This window comes from Cinclus cinclus, chromosome 25 (assembly GCF_963662255.1).
Source record: "Cinclus cinclus chromosome 25, bCinCin1.1, whole genome shotgun sequence".
Taxonomy (NCBI): domain Eukaryota; kingdom Metazoa; phylum Chordata; class Aves; order Passeriformes; family Cinclidae; genus Cinclus; species Cinclus cinclus.
This window is the reverse complement of record NC_085070.1, coordinates 5,059,191-5,078,608: the sequence shown is the minus strand read 5'-3', so window position 1 is coordinate 5,078,608 and position 19,418 is coordinate 5,059,191. Positions and strand designations below refer to the sequence as shown.

At 48.2% G+C, this 19,418-nt stretch overlaps 2 protein-coding genes across 5 annotated transcripts; both read left to right on the top strand.

The window, feature by feature from the left end:
• The first annotated feature begins 2,811 nt into the window (after positions 1-2,811).
• On the top strand, positions 2,812-6,709 carry LOC134053506 (TLC domain-containing protein 5-like). Of its 2 annotated transcripts, none has more exons than XM_062508508.1 (3): positions 2,812-2,851; positions 3,255-3,451; positions 4,726-6,709. In XM_062508508.1, the coding sequence occupies exons 2-3, from the start codon at positions 3,256-3,258 to the stop codon at positions 5,226-5,228; spliced, it is 699 nt and encodes a 232-aa protein (XP_062364492.1). In that variant the 5' UTR covers positions 2,812-2,851; position 3,255; the 3' UTR covers positions 5,229-6,709. The 2 variants fall into 2 exon arrangements, with proteins under 2 accessions (XP_062364492.1, XP_062364493.1); XM_062508509.1 differs by having other exon boundaries at positions 3,252-3,451.
• LOC134053504 (TLC domain-containing protein 5-like) lies at positions 5,692-16,303 on the top strand. Of its 3 annotated transcripts, none has more exons than XM_062508505.1 (3): positions 5,692-5,793; positions 12,000-12,204; positions 12,976-16,302. In XM_062508505.1, the coding sequence occupies exons 1-3, from the start codon at positions 5,782-5,784 to the stop codon at positions 13,512-13,514; spliced, it is 756 nt and encodes a 251-aa protein (XP_062364489.1). In that variant the 5' UTR covers positions 5,692-5,781; the 3' UTR covers positions 13,515-16,302. The 3 variants fall into 3 exon arrangements, with proteins under 3 accessions (XP_062364489.1, XP_062364490.1, XP_062364491.1); XM_062508506.1 differs by having other exon boundaries at positions 5,757-5,793; positions 12,005-12,204; positions 12,976-16,303; XM_062508507.1 differs by lacking the exons at positions 5,692-5,793; positions 12,000-12,204 and adding an exon at positions 12,322-12,343.
• Positions 16,304-19,418: the final 3,115 nt, after the last annotated feature.

Below are 19,418 nucleotides of genomic sequence, written 5' to 3'. Positions count from 1 at the left end.
GGAATTTATTTTCTATTCTCTGTTTTTTTTTTATTCACATAATATTGCTTGAGGGTGGTGTGTGTAAGTGTTTGGGAATTCCATGAGATTCCAAAGGAAAAGTCCATTTTCACAGCCTATCAACAAGAAAATTGTGGTTACAATTCCACTCTTATTTTTCCTTTCTTTTTAATTAATTTTTGGCTGATCTGGATATTTAAAGATTAGCAAATTAGGACAAGTTTAAACACCCATCTGAACCTGTGGGCTACTCTGTCTTATTTTATTTCCTGCATGACCCTGGGGAAAGGACTTGATCCCTGACAGGCAGTGGTGATGAAAATCCTATTTCCTTCTCCCAGTGCTCAATTTGTGCCAAACAGCAGAATTTGGGGAATAAGGAACATCACAACTGATTCTTCTGCCACCCATCACCGAGGACATTTATTAACCCAAACCTCAGCACAGCTGTGGTTTCCAGCTCTTTTCTACTGTGAAAATGTCAGATTATTTCATGGATAATCAGTAGTTATTTCAACAGTGAGCACTGATTGTCTTCATAACCTCGGCCTGCACGTTTTACCCGAGAATTCCTGAATTAACTCCTGGGAGCTGAGCTGTAATTTGTATTTTGCCTTCAGAGTCAGGTGGCTTGGTCCAGACTTGCAGAGCTTTGTGAGGCTCCTGGTCAAAAGGGACCAAAAATGAAGTTAAATCAGCTATTTCCAATAATCTGTTTACAGTTTACTGTACATCCATATGCTCTTAGAGCCTTGAGAAAATACATTAAGATCCAAATCCGGCTACTGTTCCAAATTATTCCATTTGGTTCTCAGGAATTCCTCCAAGTAATTAGTTCCCACCTGCATGAATTTTGGAATAATGTTTCTGAAAATTGGGAGGGAAATCACCAATGTATTAAAAGCTGAATAACAGCACCTGCACGTGAATATTTCTGCTGAGATCAAGGCCAAGCTGTGCCAGGCGTTGTGAAAATACATCCTGAGGGTTCATCTCCTGCACAAAGTTTATAAACACGGAGACAAATCCCTGGGATTTATTGATAAACTGGCCCTGAGTGGGAAAACAAACACCAGCAGTTTGTTTGCTCCACAAAAAGCTCCAGCTGGAAGGGAAAGAGCTTTGTTCCCCTGCCACCCAGGAATGCTTCCAGCCTCGCAGGAGAGCATCTAAGGGATTGGAAATAAAGAGAGCAGGAAATTCCAGCTTTCCAGGAGCAAGAGTCACCTCCCACAGCCCCAGAGGAACAATGAGGGGAGCAATTGCTCCCGGTGAGAAGTCAGTGACCTCCTGAGCTGTCCCCAGAGCAGCTCCTGTGCCTGAGCCATCCCTGTGCTCCCTGCCCTTCTCCAAGCAGAGCTGCTGTGGCAATTCCAGCTGCACACCAGGAGCTCAAACATTCCCATTTAGCAGTGCCCAAGTTCAAGCAAGGCTGGGGAGGGCTGGAAAATTAACTAATTGTTGCTGGTATTTAATTTCTTCTATTGTTCATTTCTTCCCTCCCCTGATTTTCACCTGTGAGGAGAGGGAGAATATTCCTTGTCCTTCCCAGGTTTCCTTGTGGCCTGAAGGGAGACTTTGAGCATTTCTCAGTGCCCAAGTGATGCCACCAAGTTCCCTCATCATTCCTGCTGCTCACAGCCTTGGGATTTCCAGCTCTGGTAGAATTAGCATGGATCCTAACAGCCCAATAAAACACTTCAGCTTAAATTCAGGCTCAGTTTTACAGGTGCCAGCAGGGATTAATCCTCAAACTGCAGTGGGACCTCCTTTCTGTGCTGGGGGTCCCTGCCTGCTTGAAAATGCTGGGAAAGGAAACAAAACCTAGCAAGTTTTAGCTCAAAGAGAAGAGCAACCTATAATGTATGATCCAGTTAAAAGGATATTTGAATGCGTAACTCATAGGAGCATCCTGTGCAGTGCAGCACACACGGCAGATCTCCCTGGGAAGGGTCTTGTGCTCTCTGTGGTTTCACACCCAGTGTAGAGCTCTGGCTGCAAGGAAAATTTGGGTTGTTTGGGGGCCACAGCATCAGATTTTAAAGTAGACTGAGTCAGGAATGACACAGTGCTGACACCGAGCTGGCTGGCAGGGCTCGGAGGAAGCACAGCCCTGTCCTGGTTACTCACTCCCAGCCCTGAACTTGGCCCCAGCTCAGCTCCTGGCTCACTCATCCTGTTCTGCACGTTCTGTGGCACAGCTCCCTGAGCACCGAGTGTCCGGCACCACTCCCAGCCCCGGGCCCGAGCTCCGAGTCCTGCCTCAGCCTCCCCTCCCTGCGCTCAGCTCCAAGGTGCTCCTGTTTCCCCCTTTTGGCAGAAAGAGTGAAAGAAGACTCCGGGAAACTCGGCAAAACAATAGGGAAAAAAAAAAAAAAGATAAAAAGAATACCAAGGAGAAAAAGGACACCAACACCTCCCCACTTGTCTGATCCACCTTTATTCTCCATCACCAGAGAGGAAAACGCCAGAACAAAGTCTGGGACGGCTCCAGCCGGGCGAGCCGAGGCTGGGCGGAGGTACCGAGCTCCGGTCCCCGCTTCCCCCGCCCCGTTCCCCTTGCCCTGCCCCGGCTCTAGCCCTGCCCCGGGGCTCGCAGCTCCGCTCCGCGCATCCCTGTCCGCCTCCGGGGCAGGTACAGCGGGGCTGAGCGAGCGGGGATGCAGCGGAGCATCCTCGGGGGATGCTGCGGGGGCCGGGCCGGGCCGGGCCGGGCCGGGCAGGGCTGGGCTGGGAAGGGCTGGGCAGGGCAAGGAAGGGACGATAAAAAGCTCCGGGAGCGCCGGCACCGCCTCCCCAGCCGGGCAGCCCCAGGCGGGCGCAGGTGCCGGCAGCGCGGAGCCGGAGCGGGGTGAGAATTTGGGGTTCTCCGGTCCTTCCCCCACCCCCGTGCCGAGCTGGGGATGGGGTCTGGTCCCCCTCAATGTCCTGCTCCCCGAGGGGCAGAGGCGCTTTGGCAGCGGGAGGGTTGGGATTGTGGTTTTCCCGTTCGGGTTTGGGATTTTGGGGAAGGTGCTAAGGGAGCTGGGGAGAGCGCGGTGCTTGTACCCACAGGGGTGCAAGGTTTGTTTTGCTCGTTTCGGGAGGGGTACAAGGTTTGTTTTGCTCGTTTCTGTCGTTTGTGGGTTTTTTTTTTCCCCACCCCATCCGGGATTTCCATGGATGTGCTGGGGTGGGTATGGAGGATGGTCGGGATGAACAGGGATTTCTGAGGGGCTGCTGCCCTCCTCACGCTGCCCCTTCGTGTCCAGCAGGATGGTTCCCATCGTCCTGGAGGTGACCTGCAGCTTTGTCACCTGGCTGTGTCTCTACAGCTGCTTCTGCCGCTGGAACAGGCGGCGTTCCTACAAGTGGAGCTGTCGCCTGGTCACCCTCCTGCACGGGCTCCTTGTCACCTTCCTCTCTGGCTATGTCATGTTCCTGGATGGCCCCTGGCCTCTGACCCACGCAGGTATGTTTGGAATCGCAGTCTCACCTGTGCTCACCTGTCACAGGGGGAGGTGGGGGCTGATTACAGATGTGTGTATTTGCAGTTAAATTTGATTTAATTCCGCTGCTTCTTTCTCCACCACTTCTCACTATTTGTCTTTTTGTTCTTTCAATTTGTGGTGGGTTTTCTTTGTTTTGTTTTGTTTTTGTTTGTTTGTTTTTTTTTGTTTTGTTTTGGTTTTGTTTTTTTGTTTTTTGGTTTTTTTTTTTTTGGTTTTTTTTTTTTGGGCTGGTCCACGTACAAATTGGAAGTTTTCAGGTTGGCAGCTTGAGTTTATTGCAGCATCAGGCGTAGCAATGCATGGAGAACAAAGTGCTTTCCCATCTTGAAGGGTGTAATAACTCCTGACATTTGGCAGCAGGGTTTTGCTGCCTGGTTTCCATTGTTAAATCTCAGACTGTGCTGCTGATGGAGGTCTGGCTTTTCTAAAAGGCTGGAAGGAGAAAGGAATTAGCAGTGGGACGGTGTGGGAATCCTTAAAATCAGAGGGTTTTGGGAAAGCTGCAAGGAAGCAGGCCTCAGAGACAGCAATCTGCAATTAGGGTTAAGCAGAAAGCATAAGGCACGACAGCAGAAAAGTTCTATGAGATGTAGAAAACAAAGACAAACAGAACAATGGTCTGTGTATTAATGCTTTGCTAGAATAACTCTCTAAGCTGCAGAAAAGTATATCTAGCAAGATAGTAGGAAGGTCTAAGCTTAGTAATGGAGTTCTGTGCTTTGTATTTTAATGGCTTACAAATAGGTATTGCATTCGAAATAAGCAAGCATTGTTTTAACCAAAGGTACATGTACTTATAGTGGTTGGATAGAACTACTGTCAATATGCTTTTGCTTTTTGTGACTGTTCAAAAAACCTTTGAAATGTGTTGTAGCCTCACGTTTTGTGGCTGCTGCTGAGGATGTGAGCTGCTGGCATCTTCCTGCTGTCCCAGCTGTGTAACGAGACCGATGCTTGGAGGGAAAAATGATAATAAAGCAGCTCGAGATACGTTCCACAGCAGTCCTGTCCTGTTGGTGATTCTGTGCTTAAACCCCTGGCCAGCATTAGGGCAGGATGGGATGGGCCTGCTGGGCAGGCTGGGGTGTGAAGGGGAAGCAGAACCAAATATCCCTAATTCCTGGCACTTGGATAAGGCTGGAAATTTAGGAGGAGAGAAGCGACCTGTATTGGTTTGTAGAGTAGAAAAATATCTTAACTAAGACCCCAGGCTTATGCCCATCTTCCTTTCCAGGTTCACCAAACACCCCTCTCCAGATCCACGTGCTGTCCCTGACCTTGGGCTACTTCATCTTTGACCTGGGCTGGTGCCTGTACTTCCAGACCGAGGGGGACCTGATGCTGCTCCACCACACCCTGAGCATCTGTGGCATGATCCTGGTGCTGGGGCTGGGCAAATCAGCCACGGAGGTGAACGCTGTGGTGTTTGTCAGTGAAATCACCAACCCCCTGCTCCAGACCCGCTGGTTCCTGCGGGAAATGGGCTCTTACCACACTTCCCTGGGAAAAGTGGTGGATTTCCTCTTCGTGCTCCTCTTCCTGGTGCTGCGGATCGGGGCAGGAGCGTGGATCGTGTATGGGATGGTGACGTCCCCCGAACCCAACTGGCTCCTCAAGGCTGGGGGCCTGGCCATGTACGTGGTGTCCTTGGGGTTCATGGTTGAAATCTGTCGCTTTGTCAGGAGGAAAATGTGGGAAAAATCCCCTTCTCTGGACACAGATTCTTTCCAGGGGTAGGAGTGCACCTGGGGAAACTTCTTGGCTGCTCATTAATGGGTTGTAGAGGACAATCCCCTGGGTTTGGGGCCTGGATGCTGGAACTTGTTCCTGTGAAAAGAACTCCTGAAATGACACGGAATTGACTTTCTGCTGCTCCTGGAGGAGATGGATTGCTGCTAGGAACATGGAAAAGCTGAGAGAAGAGGGATTTGAGTGGAAGCCTGAGGAGCCCGACATGATTCCCTGACTTGCCCAGCAATGGTACAGAGCCAAGGAGGCTGGCAATGCCAGAGCTGATCAGTCTGCAACCAGTAATTGCACAGTCTGCATGTTCTGTCCTCATTTCCAATGCAGAGTTATTTGACAGTGTAGAGAAAATCAGATATGAAAAATCCCATTTTCCTGCAAGTGGGACTGGGTAAGGGGCATGACCTGGCAAAGATTTCCTGAGCCTCACCTGCTTTAATAATCCTGGATTTGGACAATGTGCTTGGCTAAATACTCAAGTATTTGCTTTGAACAAGACTGAAGTGCTTGCAGGGGTGTAGTGGAGCTGTCCCCTGAGAGTGTGATGGCACTCAAGGTGAGGCAATGTTTTACCTCGTTGTTTTTAATGACACATTTCCTATACTCTTTTTTTTTTTTTTTTTTTAATGCTTCCATTTGGGCAGGTGCTGATCTCAGAGCAGAGTGATTTCTCTGGGACTGACTCAGGCCCTCTCTAACAAGAGTCAGGAATTAGACTTGTGCCAATAAACTCCGTGAGCAGGTGTTGGCCTGGACTGGGATTGCTTAAAAGAATAAACAGGCTTTTTGTGGGAGAGGGAGGACAGTGAAGAGCCTGCCTGGATGCTCTTTCTGTTCTGGGGTTGGCTGAAGCCACTCAAGCTGAATTAATGGCTAATAAGTCAAATATGTGACTATTTCCAGGGGTGACAGTAATGTTTAGGCAGATCTCGGTGTGACATCTGCTCCACACCAGCATGGAACAGTTCTCTTGTTTTCTTTACCTCTCAGAATCACATTCTGACATTTTCCCTGGGGTTTTAATATGAATTTCCCTCTGTCCAAAGCTGCAGTTTAGATTTAGTCTCCTCCAAAAGCCTCACTGAGAGCTGAGAAGCAAATGCAGAGGTGAGGGAGGGTAGCAGTGGGGATGCAGCTCCTCCACTGCCTTTATCTCACCGAATTTAGCTCTGTTCAGGGCAGATATCAGCCTTTGGCTGGGGCTCCTCAAGGTGTCTGGAGCGATTAAAAATAACCTGAAATAACCTCACTTTGGACACAGCCACTGAAAGCATTGCAGCTGTGAACCGGGGCAAGTTCCTGGGCCAATATTTTTAGGAAAGCAGGAGCCAGAGTGGCCTCCTGAGGTGTGGGCACCTGCCAGGCTCACTGTATTCTTCCAAAAACTCCTCTGAGTGACGGGACTTCCAATAAAGTCATGTTCTCTTTTGAAAAAAGAACCGATTGCTGTGATGTTCCTTTGTTCTGGGCCTTGAGGAGGCAGCTGGAGTGAGGGCTGAGGCAAAGGGGCTTGAGGGAAGACTAAGGATGCCAAAATCACAGGTTCATTCCCTTTGTGCAGTTCAGGAAGGAGAGGGGTGGAGAGGAGATGAGCCCAGGCTGAGCCAGGAGCTCTGTGAAGGGCAGGTGAGGCTCAGCTGAAGCTCAGGTTTGTGAGCAATGCAGCCACAACCTGCTTTGCCAATGAATCAGTGTTGCAGAGAGCTTGAGAACCACCAAGCTGAGGGGTTTGCTCTTGCTGGACACAATGACTTAAATTCTGGCCATGGTCTCCTACATCCCAGGGTGCTTTCACTTTTTTCTCTGCCTCTCTGGTGCTGGGTTTCACTGGGGCAATGCTCAGTTCAGAAGGGTTGCAGGGTAACTTGTCTGTGGTTTTTTTGGGGGGAAGCATGAGAACATCCTGGGGACTATAAGATGTCCTAAGTCACCACTGAGTGGCTGTTTCTGACTGGGAACCTGTTCCTGCTGGGCCAGGACTCTGCTGTCAGGAGTGGAGAGCCTGGATTGGCTTCCAATGAGGAAAACCTCTCCCTGCAGCTGAGGGACAGTATTGGGACAGTACCCCAGTGCACCCAGATTGCTTCTGTTCAGTCAGAGCTACCTGGGGAGGTTTGATGCAAAATAAGTGCCCTCAGGTTCTCATCTGCCACATCTCACCCAAGGATAATTGTAGTGCTAAGCCCTCTAATGTGATGCTAGAAACATCCAGCTCCGCTATCCCACTGTATTTCGTATTTTAAAAAATGTGATTTTTCATGGAGGTGCCTGTTTTTTATCTGTCAAATATCCTTGAGGGCTTTTACAGCCACAGAAGCTGAGTTTTAGTAACAGCCTGTTGAGCTGCCAGGTTTCCAGTTCTTGTTTATTCCCAGTCTAATTGTGGACAAAGAGTTTCCCAGTGTGGGTAAAATAATCAATACAATCTGTGATGGTTTTCAGTGCTGCAAGCTCTGGTTAGAACAGGTCCAGGAGAGCAAAGGAAAGGATGTGCAGCTGGGGGAGGCTGTGGCTGTACCAAATGAGGCAGCGGTGTGCAAACAACTCTTTGCAGAGGTTCCTGCCCTGAGCTGTTTTGCTGAACTCTGTTCATCTGCAGACCAAACGAGCCAGTGCAACACAGCCCATTGAAATGGCTGACTGCACAAAGCAAACAGGAAAATTGGTGTATAAAGCTGCACCTCACTTCTGGTACAATCCACAGGGAGATGGTTTCACTTGCTGCCTTGCACCTCACTGTGCATAGTTTGTGCTAGAAACAAAACAACCCACAAGTTCTCTGTGTCCCACCTCCTGCGTTAAATGATCTGTGCCTCATTAGGGCTCTCTGTGAACTTCTCTGTTTTTCTTCCTGGCTGCTCATAGAATCTCAGAATGGTTTGGGTTGGAAGGGACCTTAAAGATCATCTCATCTTATTCCAAAAACCCCCTGCTTCTATCCCAGCTTCTTCCAAGCCCCGTCCAACCTGGCCTTAGACACTTCCAGGGCAGGCACAGCTTCTCTGGGAATTCCATCCCAGCTCCTCATCGTTGTCACAGCCAAGAATTTTTTTCCTGATATTCCATCTAACCATGCTCCTAAATGTGAAAACATCAGTCCCATAATTTCCCATCCATCCACGCTTTTCTTGATCCTGAGCTAAATATTAAACCAGCTCCATCTCGGGCATTACTGAGGCTACTGGAGGGCCAGCAATGGTGGAGGGAAGCAGGGGGAGAACTCAAATTTGTCAGAGAAGCAGCTGCACTATTAATGCTCATGAGGATGTGCTGAAATAGCAGGAGGATGAGTATTTTGTAGCAGTAGGAACCTGTACCTGGCCTGAACTGGAAAAGTAAGATCTGTATCTGGTTGAATACCCAGCTGAAGGCACTTATTATGAGGGCTGGAAGAGGCAGGTCAGGCCACTCCCACTGTGTGCATTTCAAAAGGTTAAAAAAAAAAAAAAACAACCCCGTGTTTTTGGGTGTGAGAGCTTGTTTTGACAGTAATTTAGGAAAGGCGGAGGAACTCTTGTAGTTGTTTTAGGTGTCCTGCTTAAACCCTGCATGTGGGATGTGGAAGGCAGGAGAGAGAATGGGCAGCGCTGAATGCCTGCAGAAATTGCTGGGCTTTGTAGGGGACGTCCAGGGCAGGGTGTGAGCTCTCCCAGGCCGCTGCACTGCTCCATTCTGGGGGACAAAACCCCTCGGGGGGTGTCACCTTGGACCTGCTGCTGCACTGACACAGCTCTGGAGCTCTGCAGAAGGCTCTGCTCACATCAGGTGTGAGGAGAGCAAAGGCCGGGCGTGCTTGGTGCCCTGAATCTCTGCGGCACACGCGGGGTGATGGGGGAGGCGGGGATGGGTGTGGGACTGGTTTCTGTGGCCCTGGGCGACAGCGCTGCTCCCTCCGTGTGCCCTGTGGGGACGTGACCTGGGAGCTGGAGTGGCTGAGAACACTTGGATTACCTGGTTTCACCTGGAGGAGACAATGTGGGGTCTGCAGCTTCCGCACGGCTCTGATCTCTGCTCTCTGTGACCGGGGACAGGAGCCAGGGAAGGGCTGGAGCTGTGCCAGGGGAGATTTAGGTGGGATATTTGGAAAAGAGGGTGCTGGGCACTGCCCGGGCTCCCCGAGGCTGCCAGAGCTCCAGGAGCTTTGGCACACGGCTCCGAGGTCTAGGGTGGGATTTTGGGGTGTCCGTGTAGGAACAGGAGCTGGGCTCATCATCCTGGTGGGTCCCTTCCAGCTCCGGGAATTCCACGATGCAATAGGGAGGGATGTGCGGAGCGGCTTCGTCGCCATCCTGCCGCCCGTATTCCCTCCTCCCGTCCCTCCTCCTCATCCTCTTCCTCCTCCTCTTCCTCCTCCTCATCCCCATCCCTGCCGTCCCTCCTCCCGGCCGCCAGGTGCCCCTCGGCCGCTGCTGCTCGCTCCGTGATCCGGGGCGGCTCCGGCAGCGCGGCCCTGCAGGTGGGTGCTGGGGAAGGGTCCTGTCCCTTGTCCCTGTCCCTTGTCCTTGTCCCCTGTCCCCAGGGGATGCGGCGGTGACGGTGGGATGGGCACGGGGTCGCTGCATCCCGCGGGATGCGGGAGGATGGGGCGGGTGTGCGCAGGCGGTACCCGGGGCTGCGCTTCGTGCTCTTGGTACGGTCCGGGAGCTCCTCCATCTTCCGACTGGACTTAAAAAAAAAAAAAAAAAAAAAATGTGGATAACGGGATAACGGCGCTTTGCTGGATGTGCCCATCTGGTTTTTAATCGCTTTCGGGCTGTTCGGGGGTTTTAGGCACGTGTGTTTGTTGTAGAGGCTGCTTTCATTCAGGGCCTCATTGCTGCCGGTGATACGAATTATAATATCTGTTATTTACAGTAGATACATAATACAAAATGTATATTGAATATATATACATTCTATTAATGTATACATAGTATATATTATAATATATATATACATTCTATTAATGTATACATAGTATATATTAATTTGATATATATACATTCTATTAATGTATACATAGTATATATTAATATGATATATACACATATTAATGTATACATAGTATTTATTAATTTGATATATATATTCTATTAATGTATACATAGTATATATTGATATAATATATATTCTACATTAATATAATATTACATTATAGTATATTACATTAATATCAATGTATACATCTTATACATTATATATGCTTATCCATATGCAACAATATAAAATAATATATAGGGAAATATATAGTTTTATATATAATTATGTTATTTGATTATTTACTAGCTATATGTATATTGTATAGAATTATTTGTTATTTATTGCTCTGTAATTATTGCTGCTTTAAATTGGCCTTTCTAGTGAGCATATGCTAAAGACAAATCAAAGGATGGTTGGGGCTGGAAGAGACCTTAAAGATCATCTCGTCCCAGCCCCTGCCCAGACAGGGACACCTTCCACAATTCCAGGCTGTTCCCAGCTCCTTCCAGCCTGGCCTTTGATGCTTCCAGGGATCCAGGGGCAGCCAGAGCTCCTCTGGGCACCCTGTGCCAGGGCCTCCTCACTCATGGGGAAAAATTTCTTCCCAATATCTAATACATATTTACGTTCTTTGAGTTAAAGCCACTAAATGTTGATTTTTGATGTGCAATTGGAAGAAAAACCCCAGCTTTCTTCCTAAAGGAATGGCTGGAGCTGGATCAGGGTTTGGGATGGAGATCAGGGAAAGGTTTTTCCCTCACCCAGAGGGTGCTGGGCACGGCCCCGAGGCTGCCAGAGCTCCAGGACAGCGCTCTGAGGCACAGGCTGGGATTTTGGGGTGTCTGAGCAGGGCCAGGAGCTGCACTGGATGGTCCCTGTGAGTTCCAGCTCAGGATGTTCTGTGATTTTTTCCAGGGTATGGAGACATCTTTTTCAGGAGTCGGCGTGGAAAAGACCTCAGTAATTTTACAACTTCTTTCCACCAGCCTTCTCCAGCTGGTCAATCCCTTTTGTCACATGAGAATTATCCCTCCCTTATCTGCTCTGAGTGCAGACCTCGAGCACAGGGATGTGAATGGAAATGCCAGCTCAGAGCAGTTAATCCCATCCTTATTTCATCTCCCCGTGTTCCCAAGGCCCATTAAAACATAATGGTTTTGTTTACTCAGCCTCCAGTCATTCCTGGGAATGCTCCAACAGGCCAAACAGGAAGGTTGGGCTTTGCAGCTCTGACTCCTCATCCCATGAAGTCCCTCTGGTGCTCCCCAGCCCTGGGAGTGAGGCCAGAGTTGAGCAGCAGGTACCAGTGGTGCAACTGGAAACTCCTGCATCCCAAAGCCTGACTCGGCTTCTTTTGTTACACTTCCCTGAATGCTCAGGAGTGGTGAGACACACATGTTCATATAATGCCTTCCCATGAAGAGTAATGTGTATTTGGAGGGTTTTAGCAAGTGTTTATGTGCTGTAATTTTGTTCTGGCAATTTGTCTTTTGCTTGTTTGAGAGATTATTGCACATTGTGTGAGGGAAGATAGAAATACTGCTGGAGGAAAAAAAAATTCTTTATGGACATAGATTTTTATTCTTTTGCATCTAAAAGATTTGGAGGTTCCGGTGCCAGTAAGGATGAAATGTAGTCTGCAGTGAGGAGAATAAAATTGTTTTCACACAGAGAAAATCAGTCAGGAGCAAGCAGCTCTGCACACACTCTGGGATAGTTAGAGAGCAAAGCCGTGCTGGGTTGTGCTGACACTGCCACATGCTCCCTTTGTCTTTCTGATGCCGTGTGTCCGGCCCTTGCCAGGACAGGATGCTGTTCCCGCTGCCCCTGCGTGCAGCCTGCAGCCTGCTGGCCTGGTTCTGCCTCTACAAATGGTTCTGCCACCGCTACCGACACCGGAACCTCGAGTGGAGCTGCAGGCTGGTCACCCTGACCCACGGCATCCTCGCCACGTGTCTGTCTGCTTACATCGGCTTCATCGATGGCCCCTGGCCCCTGAGTCACCCAGGTGAGTGAGGAAATCCCTGATCCCACCTCCCCCAGGGGTTCTCCACCGCCCCATTCCCCGGCCCATCATCCAGGGATGATGACTGCAGCCATATCTCGGCCACTTCATGGTGGAAAGCCCCAGAGCAATGGAGAGCCTGGTACTGTATTTTGCTGGTGTAATGCTCCTCCCCAGCTGCAGTTTGGCAGAGTGTGTGACTTTTGTGTGGCCGTTGCGTGTGTGCAGCTGCAGGACTAATGTCCGGGAAGATCAATCAGGAAAACCTTATCAATATGATTACCTGGCAAAAGATTTTGAGAATATGGAAACTATAAGCGAGATTGAAATGAAAGTCATCTTTGAGATACCAAACCTGAGTTACTGAACAGCTGAAAACAACAGCGTGGGCAGCTGGGAGTGATCCCCTCTGGAGTGAACAATTCCCTGTGCCTGCACACAGCTCCAGGGTCAGAGCAGACCCTGCCAGCCTGGCAGAAGGGTCCACAGAGGAGTTTTTAGGGTTTAAAATGTAACACAGCGTGGCAATGTAATGATTCTTATAGGCTGTGTGTAAATGCTGTAGGATTTGTATCTTGTATTAGATTGGTCAGTGAAAATTAGAATATTCAGCACAGAAGAAGATTTATGGTATGGTAACGGGAACCTAACAGCTGTGGCATTGTGACTCGGGGGACTTCTGTGGCCGGGTTGTCTCCAGAGGTGAATCCCCCTTCCCTGCCTCACATCCTGCTTGGCACCTCCACACTTTAAATCTCTGCTTTTATGTTTCAGGGTTACCCAACACGACCCTTCAGGTGCACGGGCTGTGCCTTAGCTTGGGCTACTTCATCTTCGACCTGTGTTGGTGCGTGTACTTCCAGACGGAGGGTGCCCTGATGCTGGCCCACCACCTGGTGAGCATCGTGGGCATCGCCGCCTCCCTGGCCCTGGGCGAGTCGGCCGCGGACGTCAACGCCGTCATTTTTGGCAGCGAGATCACCAACCCGCTGCTGCAGGCCCGCTGGTTCCTCAAGGAGCTGGGCCGCTACCACACCTTCACGGGCGACGTGGTGGATTTCCTCTTCGTGGTGCTCTTCACCGGCGTGCGCATCGGGATGGGCGCCTGGCTGATGTACTGCGAGCTGGCCTCGCCCAGGCCGCGCTGGTACATCAAGATGGGAGGGGTCGTCATGTACGTGGTGTCCTGGGTGTTCATGGTCAGCATCTGCCGCTTCGCCCGCAGGAAGAGCATGAGGAAGTACCAGGAGTGGAGGAGCCGCAGGAGCCGCGAGCTGGGCTTGAAAACCAACGGGCATCTCAAAAGCCGCTGAGTGGGCGCTGAGCAAAGAGTTCCTCGAGTTCACGGGCTGGCAAGGAGGGGCACCGTGCCTGAAATGCCACTGTCGGGAGAGGAGCCAACGCACGTTAGCAGTGCTGGAGCCAAATTTATCCCTGGCATAACTCCACTGAAATCCACGGAGCTGTGCCACGGATTCACTGGACCTGGCTCGGTGTGTACGTAAGCACAGCCTGAACGAGGAGGGAAAGAAGGGCTACTTTTATAGACTAAACTAGTCCAGCAGTGCAGGTGTAAATAGTGATGTCTGTAGCCAACTCCTTCAGGATCTTGGAGGAGAGGAGGAGGTAACACTAGGTCTCCATGTCCAGCGTCCTGTGCAGTCTAGGCAGCTAGAGTGACTCTTCATGCTGGTAGGAAGAAGTGTTCTAGTGTTGCATCCAAGCTGGGGTTCCTGGCTCTTCCACCACCTCGATGTGTGACCTTGGGCAAGTCACACAACTCAGACTCTGTGCCTAATTCCCCCTCTGTGACTTGGGGGTGATGGAGCTGCTCCATCTGTTTGCACTTTCAGATTTTTACTTGAGAGGTGCTATATAAATGCAAAGTGATGGTTGTAATCTGCACTTGGATCATTATCCCTTTGTTTCCCCTGGGAGAAACTACTTTGGTGGTTGAGCTACAGCAACACTCTAGAAAAATCAGTATTTTAGGTAGGTAGCTGTTTCCTACCCTAACTCCTTTTAATAACTTATTTATTAACATATTGATAACTTATTTTTTGTAGTGTCCAGAAGCTCTAGTCAGCACTGGCGCCATACAGGACTAGGTGCTCTGTGAATGCACCCAAAGACACAGACTCAGAAGGGAAAATTTTTTCGTGATTTTTCCCTCTTCTTCCCTGACTGTTAAAACTCCTCTACAAACACTGCTTTTAGCTCCCTGGGTAACCAGCACACTCCATTTTGACAAGCCCCATCAGGATTTGCCAGTCAGGGGTTTTCTTGCTGATGAGCCAAGCCCCTGATTTTGTCTCCAGAACATCAACATTTCTTTTGCTGTGCCCCAAATCCAAATTGGGATTTCTGGTTGCCCAGAATCTGCCCTGTGGAAGCCACAGACTGACCTTGGCTCTCCTTCATCTGAATTAATGCCTTGACCCCTGGGCTTTGATTTCCCTCTGACTGGGTCTGAGTCACTTGATAAAAGTGAACATGTAGAGGGTTAGAGAGATTTATTTTACTTAGTTATTAAAGAAGTGAGAGGCCTGTAATCTGGTCTTTTTTAAGGAAAAAAAAAGCAAAACAAAAACAAAAAACCCCAAAAAATACCTGACTGGGAGAAAAATAAGCATTACTTATCTGGTCCCATTTGCAGGGGAAACCTATGCCCAGTTGGCAGCTTCTGGAGTTTATTTCATTGCATGTTCTTAAACTGTTCCTTTGTTGTTGCTGTGATTTTGAGCTTTTCCTTTGAGCCTCCATTGCAGCTCAGGTACCCCTTTTTGCTTGAGCCTTGCCTGCTGCAGCCAAAGACCTGAAGAAACCCCCCCCCCCCCACAAAAAAAAACCCAACCAAACAAAAACAACCCTTCAGATGAGCAGAGCCAACTGATGAGCTGGTCCTGGAAAGGAAACTTGACTCATTCAGCACTATCAAGCCTTGAAAGGAGACCAGAAGGGCTGGTTGGGGCTTGGTGGTTCTTTTCCCCAGCTCTGCTGCTCTGTTGAGCACATCCAGGAGCCTTTTTGCCTCAATTTAACCCACTTTGGGAAGTGGGTCCAGTCTTGCCTACCTCGTAGGGTGTCTCCATTTAGCACCAAGCCACCTGTGATGAATTCTGGGCGGTTTGCATAAAAACAAACTCTGTGCTGTATAAAAGTTGCTTTGAGTGAAGCACTTCCCGCTATGAGCCATCAGCAGTGCTTTGTCACCTGAACTGGGCACTTCCCAGCATCCCAAAAGCAAGGAGAGAGGTGTTTAGCAAAGGTGCTTTAAGGGCAGGAGTCACAGGGACTGAGCTGGACGTGCACATAAAGGTCAGCTGTGCTGCTGCAGCTTCACAGGGAACCCCAAGCTGAGGAAAAGGTGTCTGCTGGGTTTTCCCTGGTCAGCACTGTAGGAATCTGGAGCCAAAAGAGTCTCAGGCACCAGCCTGAGCAGGGAATGAGGGATTTCAGCAGCAGCTCCTGGAGAAATGGAGGTGAAAACAGACTGGCCATTCCCGGTGAGCTGCTGAAAACCAAGGGTTTGGGCTCTGACCTTTGCTGAGGTTTGGGGTGCAGCTTTATGGGGTCACAGCCCTTACCTGCCCGGGTGGATGAGGATGGCAGGGACTGCAGTATCTGTGAATCACCTGTTTGAAGGTGTTTTTGAAATACAAGGGTTGAGTGGTCCCCTTTTCTGAATGGGGGGGGTAAATTTGGTTGGGAAGAAGGAGAACACCGCTCAGCTCTGAGGCTTTAGAAGGCAAACAAGAAAACAAAAGGGCAATTAGGAATGGCTTTATGAGGCAGAGAAAGGCCTCAGAGCCCATTTAGTGGGCTCCAGCATAGAATCACTGACCCAAAAGTACAAATTCCGAGCTGTCCTCAGGCTAGTCCATAGTGGCTAGAGCAAACTGTGAGAGGAAACTGCAGAACTAGTGTGAAATAATAACTTGTGTCTGAATTACTGTGTAATAGCAACTAATGTTCCACCAGTGAATGGTGTAGATGCTTTGTATTATGTTTTATAAAAATAAAGATTATTTAATTATATGAGGAATTGGTTTTCTCTGTTTGGGCGCTGCTCTTAAGTCACAGATTGCACGTGATGGTTTTGGAGGGCTTCTCAAAAATTCAGTGATTCAGCAGGATGGAGCAAAAATATTCCCTTTATTTGCCATGCCCTGGGTGCCATGGGAGAAGGTTCTCCTGTGTTTCCACGCAGTGAGCTCTTCTCACTCATAAATTAATATTATTGCCTAGGAAAGCTCTGTGGTGTTGTGTTGGTAAACAAGCACTCTGCTTGCTGATCACAACCAGAGATCCAGCACACCAAAAGTTTTGGCTTCTATAAATAGTTAAGCCAATTTAATTGTTTGCATGTAACCCTTAAGTCCAGCTTAAAACCCTCCAACGCTGGGGAGCAGCTGCTGAGCAGCACTGAGCCCTCTGGAAATGTTGTGTTTACAGAGCCCAGCCTGGGGGTGGAGGGGTCTCAGGGCCTGCAAGAATTTCTGCTGGCACTTTGTTGAACCTCTGAGGTAGATCCAGAAGCAGAGAAGAAAGTACAGCAGAGTTCTGAAGCTTTGCTTTAGAGCTGCAGGTGTCTCACAGGTCTCGTGTCTTCAGAAGTGACAAAATCTGGCATTATCAGTGGTCAGATGTGCTTTGTCTGTGAAAAGTGAAATCTGCCCCTCTACACCCAATTAATTTCATTTTCTATCATCCTATTATTTCTTTAGAGGCAACCCTGCTGCCTGCCTTTTGCTTCTCCTGCTGGTCCTGCAGTCGAGCTTTGTAAAATTAACCTCCCCTTTCAGTCCTGTGCCCTCCCTTTGTAGCTGAACTCCTTATCTGTACTTGAAAAAACTGCATTTTTTTTATATTCACAGCTTTATTCCCTTGCAGCAGTAGTCCAGGCACTGATGTAAAAGCAGCATTTTAAGTCTTTGAAATCTGCTATTACATTAATACCATGGGGTCTGCCATGTCCAAAGAAATCAATGCCTTGTTTGCCTCAAGTTCCAGGGGCAGCTTGGCAGCTGATGAGTTGACAATGTAAAATTACCTCAGAAAATTACTAGAAGAAGGAATATAACAGATCAAGGTACATGGAAAAGCTTCTGTAAAGTAATGAAGGTCTACAGGTAGATAATTTTGTATGGGAAGAAGAAAGTCTCAGCTTCTGCGGCTTCTCAAATGTTACAAAACACAGGTTTTCAGCAGAGTTGTGTTGTGTTGTGTTGTTTGAACAGTGTCTTGAGTCAGAAGATTGAGATCTGTCCAATGCCACAGTCTTCAAATGTGATGAGAAATTCTATTCTCCATTTCTTTAGATTTTACCTCTTTTTAATCCCCCCTCCAGCCAGAGGATGGAGAAAGAGAAGAAAACTCAGGGAGCAGCGTCCAGTGGTTTCATCTGTCCTTCCAAAGGTTGCTGCTTTCATTCTGCTGATATGGAAGGAAAGCTTAGTGCTATAAAAATGCTGACTGCCCCGTGGATTATCCAGATTTAGGAACTGTAATAAGCTGTCACCGTAGAAGCTCTGCTAGATTAGGCTCTCTGTATCTCATAATCAGCAAAGCATCGTGTCCCAAGACCAACCCTGGGTGAATTTCCAGCATTTTCAGAGTGCAGGACAAGCTGTAGGGAGCAAATCTGGTGCCCATTTTAAGGAGGGAAATGAAGAAAAGGCTTGGGAATTGCACAGAAAAGTGGAGCACAGAACAAATTTATTTGTGTTTTCTGGGATTCTGTTCTTTAGGAGTCACAGATTTCTAGGCACGTTTGGGAAATGAACTTGGGAATAATTTCCCATGTGCTTTTCCCCTCCAAGGTGTGAAGGTTTGGCAGCTGGTTTCCAAAAGCAGCAGAAAAACAGGAGCTGGCTGAGCAATTTGCAGTGAGCGAAAATAACAGTTCAAAGTACCTGAGCATTCTCTCACTGGCTTTAAATTGATTACTTGTAAGGAGCATAAGAGGCTTTATTGCACTTGATTTTTGTGGTGGAGCTCAGCGAAACTCAGCTGATCATCCCATCTGAAACGCAAACTGAATTTTTTCTGAAAGAAAAAAATGCTTCCAGGCACTATTTATCCACACTTAAAATATAAAAACATCACTTTTTGCTGATTTTTATCTCTGTTCATGCTGAGCTCACAGCAGTGCAAACCCTCTCAGAGCATTCCAGAGCTTCACGATCCCAAAGCGCTTGGAAATGCTATTTTTTTTTTTTCCAAATTCCTCACCTTTTACCTGCCCGGGAGCTCAGGTTAGAGGAGCCATTCGAGGCTTTCCCAGCAGATGGCAACAGCTCCTCGGTGCGAGGCTGAGAAAAGGAAGGATTTGGCCAAAGGATCCTCGCTCAACACCTTCTCTAGAAATCTGCTTTTACAGGAGCCCCTATAAAGCACCTCCAAGGATCTGATCTTTATTTTAAGGCAAAATAAGAAGTTTTACTCCATAGGAATTAAACTCACCTACTTCAGGGTCCTGCTTAGCTCTGCTCTGGACTAAAAAAACAGATTGAGGAGATTAATTAGAGAATTGCAAAATGGCTTTGTGTTAGAAGGGGCCTCAAAAATCATCTTGCTCCAAGCCTCCTGCCATGGGATGGATCTGTGTGTAAATTCAGGCCAAGTGACAACTTCATAGCTAACAACAACAACAACAACAACAACAACAACAACAAATTATATTTTAATGGGCACAGTATAATTGCTTACTGATTTTTCATCCCATATTTCAGGCTGTAAAACAGAATTATCACAAATAGGCATCTATCTTTATCTAAGTATGCAGCCAGGTCCTACAAAAAAAAAAGAAAAAGAAAAAAAATCATCTTTTGCAGAAAAGCGAAGCAGTTATGGTTTCAGAATCTATGTCTTAGGATTTCCTCCAGCTAATTGTTCTCGTTATGTTGTCATGCACAATAAAATATAATTAAAGTAATAAAAAAACATCGAGGCCCAATATTCAAATGCTGGGCCTGCCATGAATCAGATCTCCCAGGAGTCTTCCCCTCTCCAGGCACAGTACTCGATGTTCCCAAAGTTAAAAGCAGGGAGGGATTTATTGCAGAGAAGATGCAATAAAGAGATATATAATAAATAAATATAGATATATGGAGGCATTCAGTCACTTCATCACCACCGATGACTGTATTGCACACAGCTGCAGGAGAGGCAGACGTGGCTCGTCTTGCACTCCCACACTTTTTTTTCTTTCTTTC

Excerpts from the sequence above, each read along its gene's own strand:
- LOC134053506 (XM_062508508.1), top strand. The coding sequence starts at position 3,256 with ATGGTTCCCATCGTCCTGGAGGTGACCTGCAGCTTTGTCACCTGGCTG. Across the intron at positions 3,452-4,725 it reads CTGGCCTCTGACCCACGCAG|GTTCACCAAACACCCCTCTC; the intron begins GTATGTTTGGAA and ends CTTCCTTTCCAG.
- LOC134053504 (XM_062508505.1), top strand. Across the intron at positions 12,205-12,975 it reads CTGGCCCCTGAGTCACCCAG|GGTTACCCAACACGACCCTT; the intron begins GTGAGTGAGGAA and ends TTTATGTTTCAG.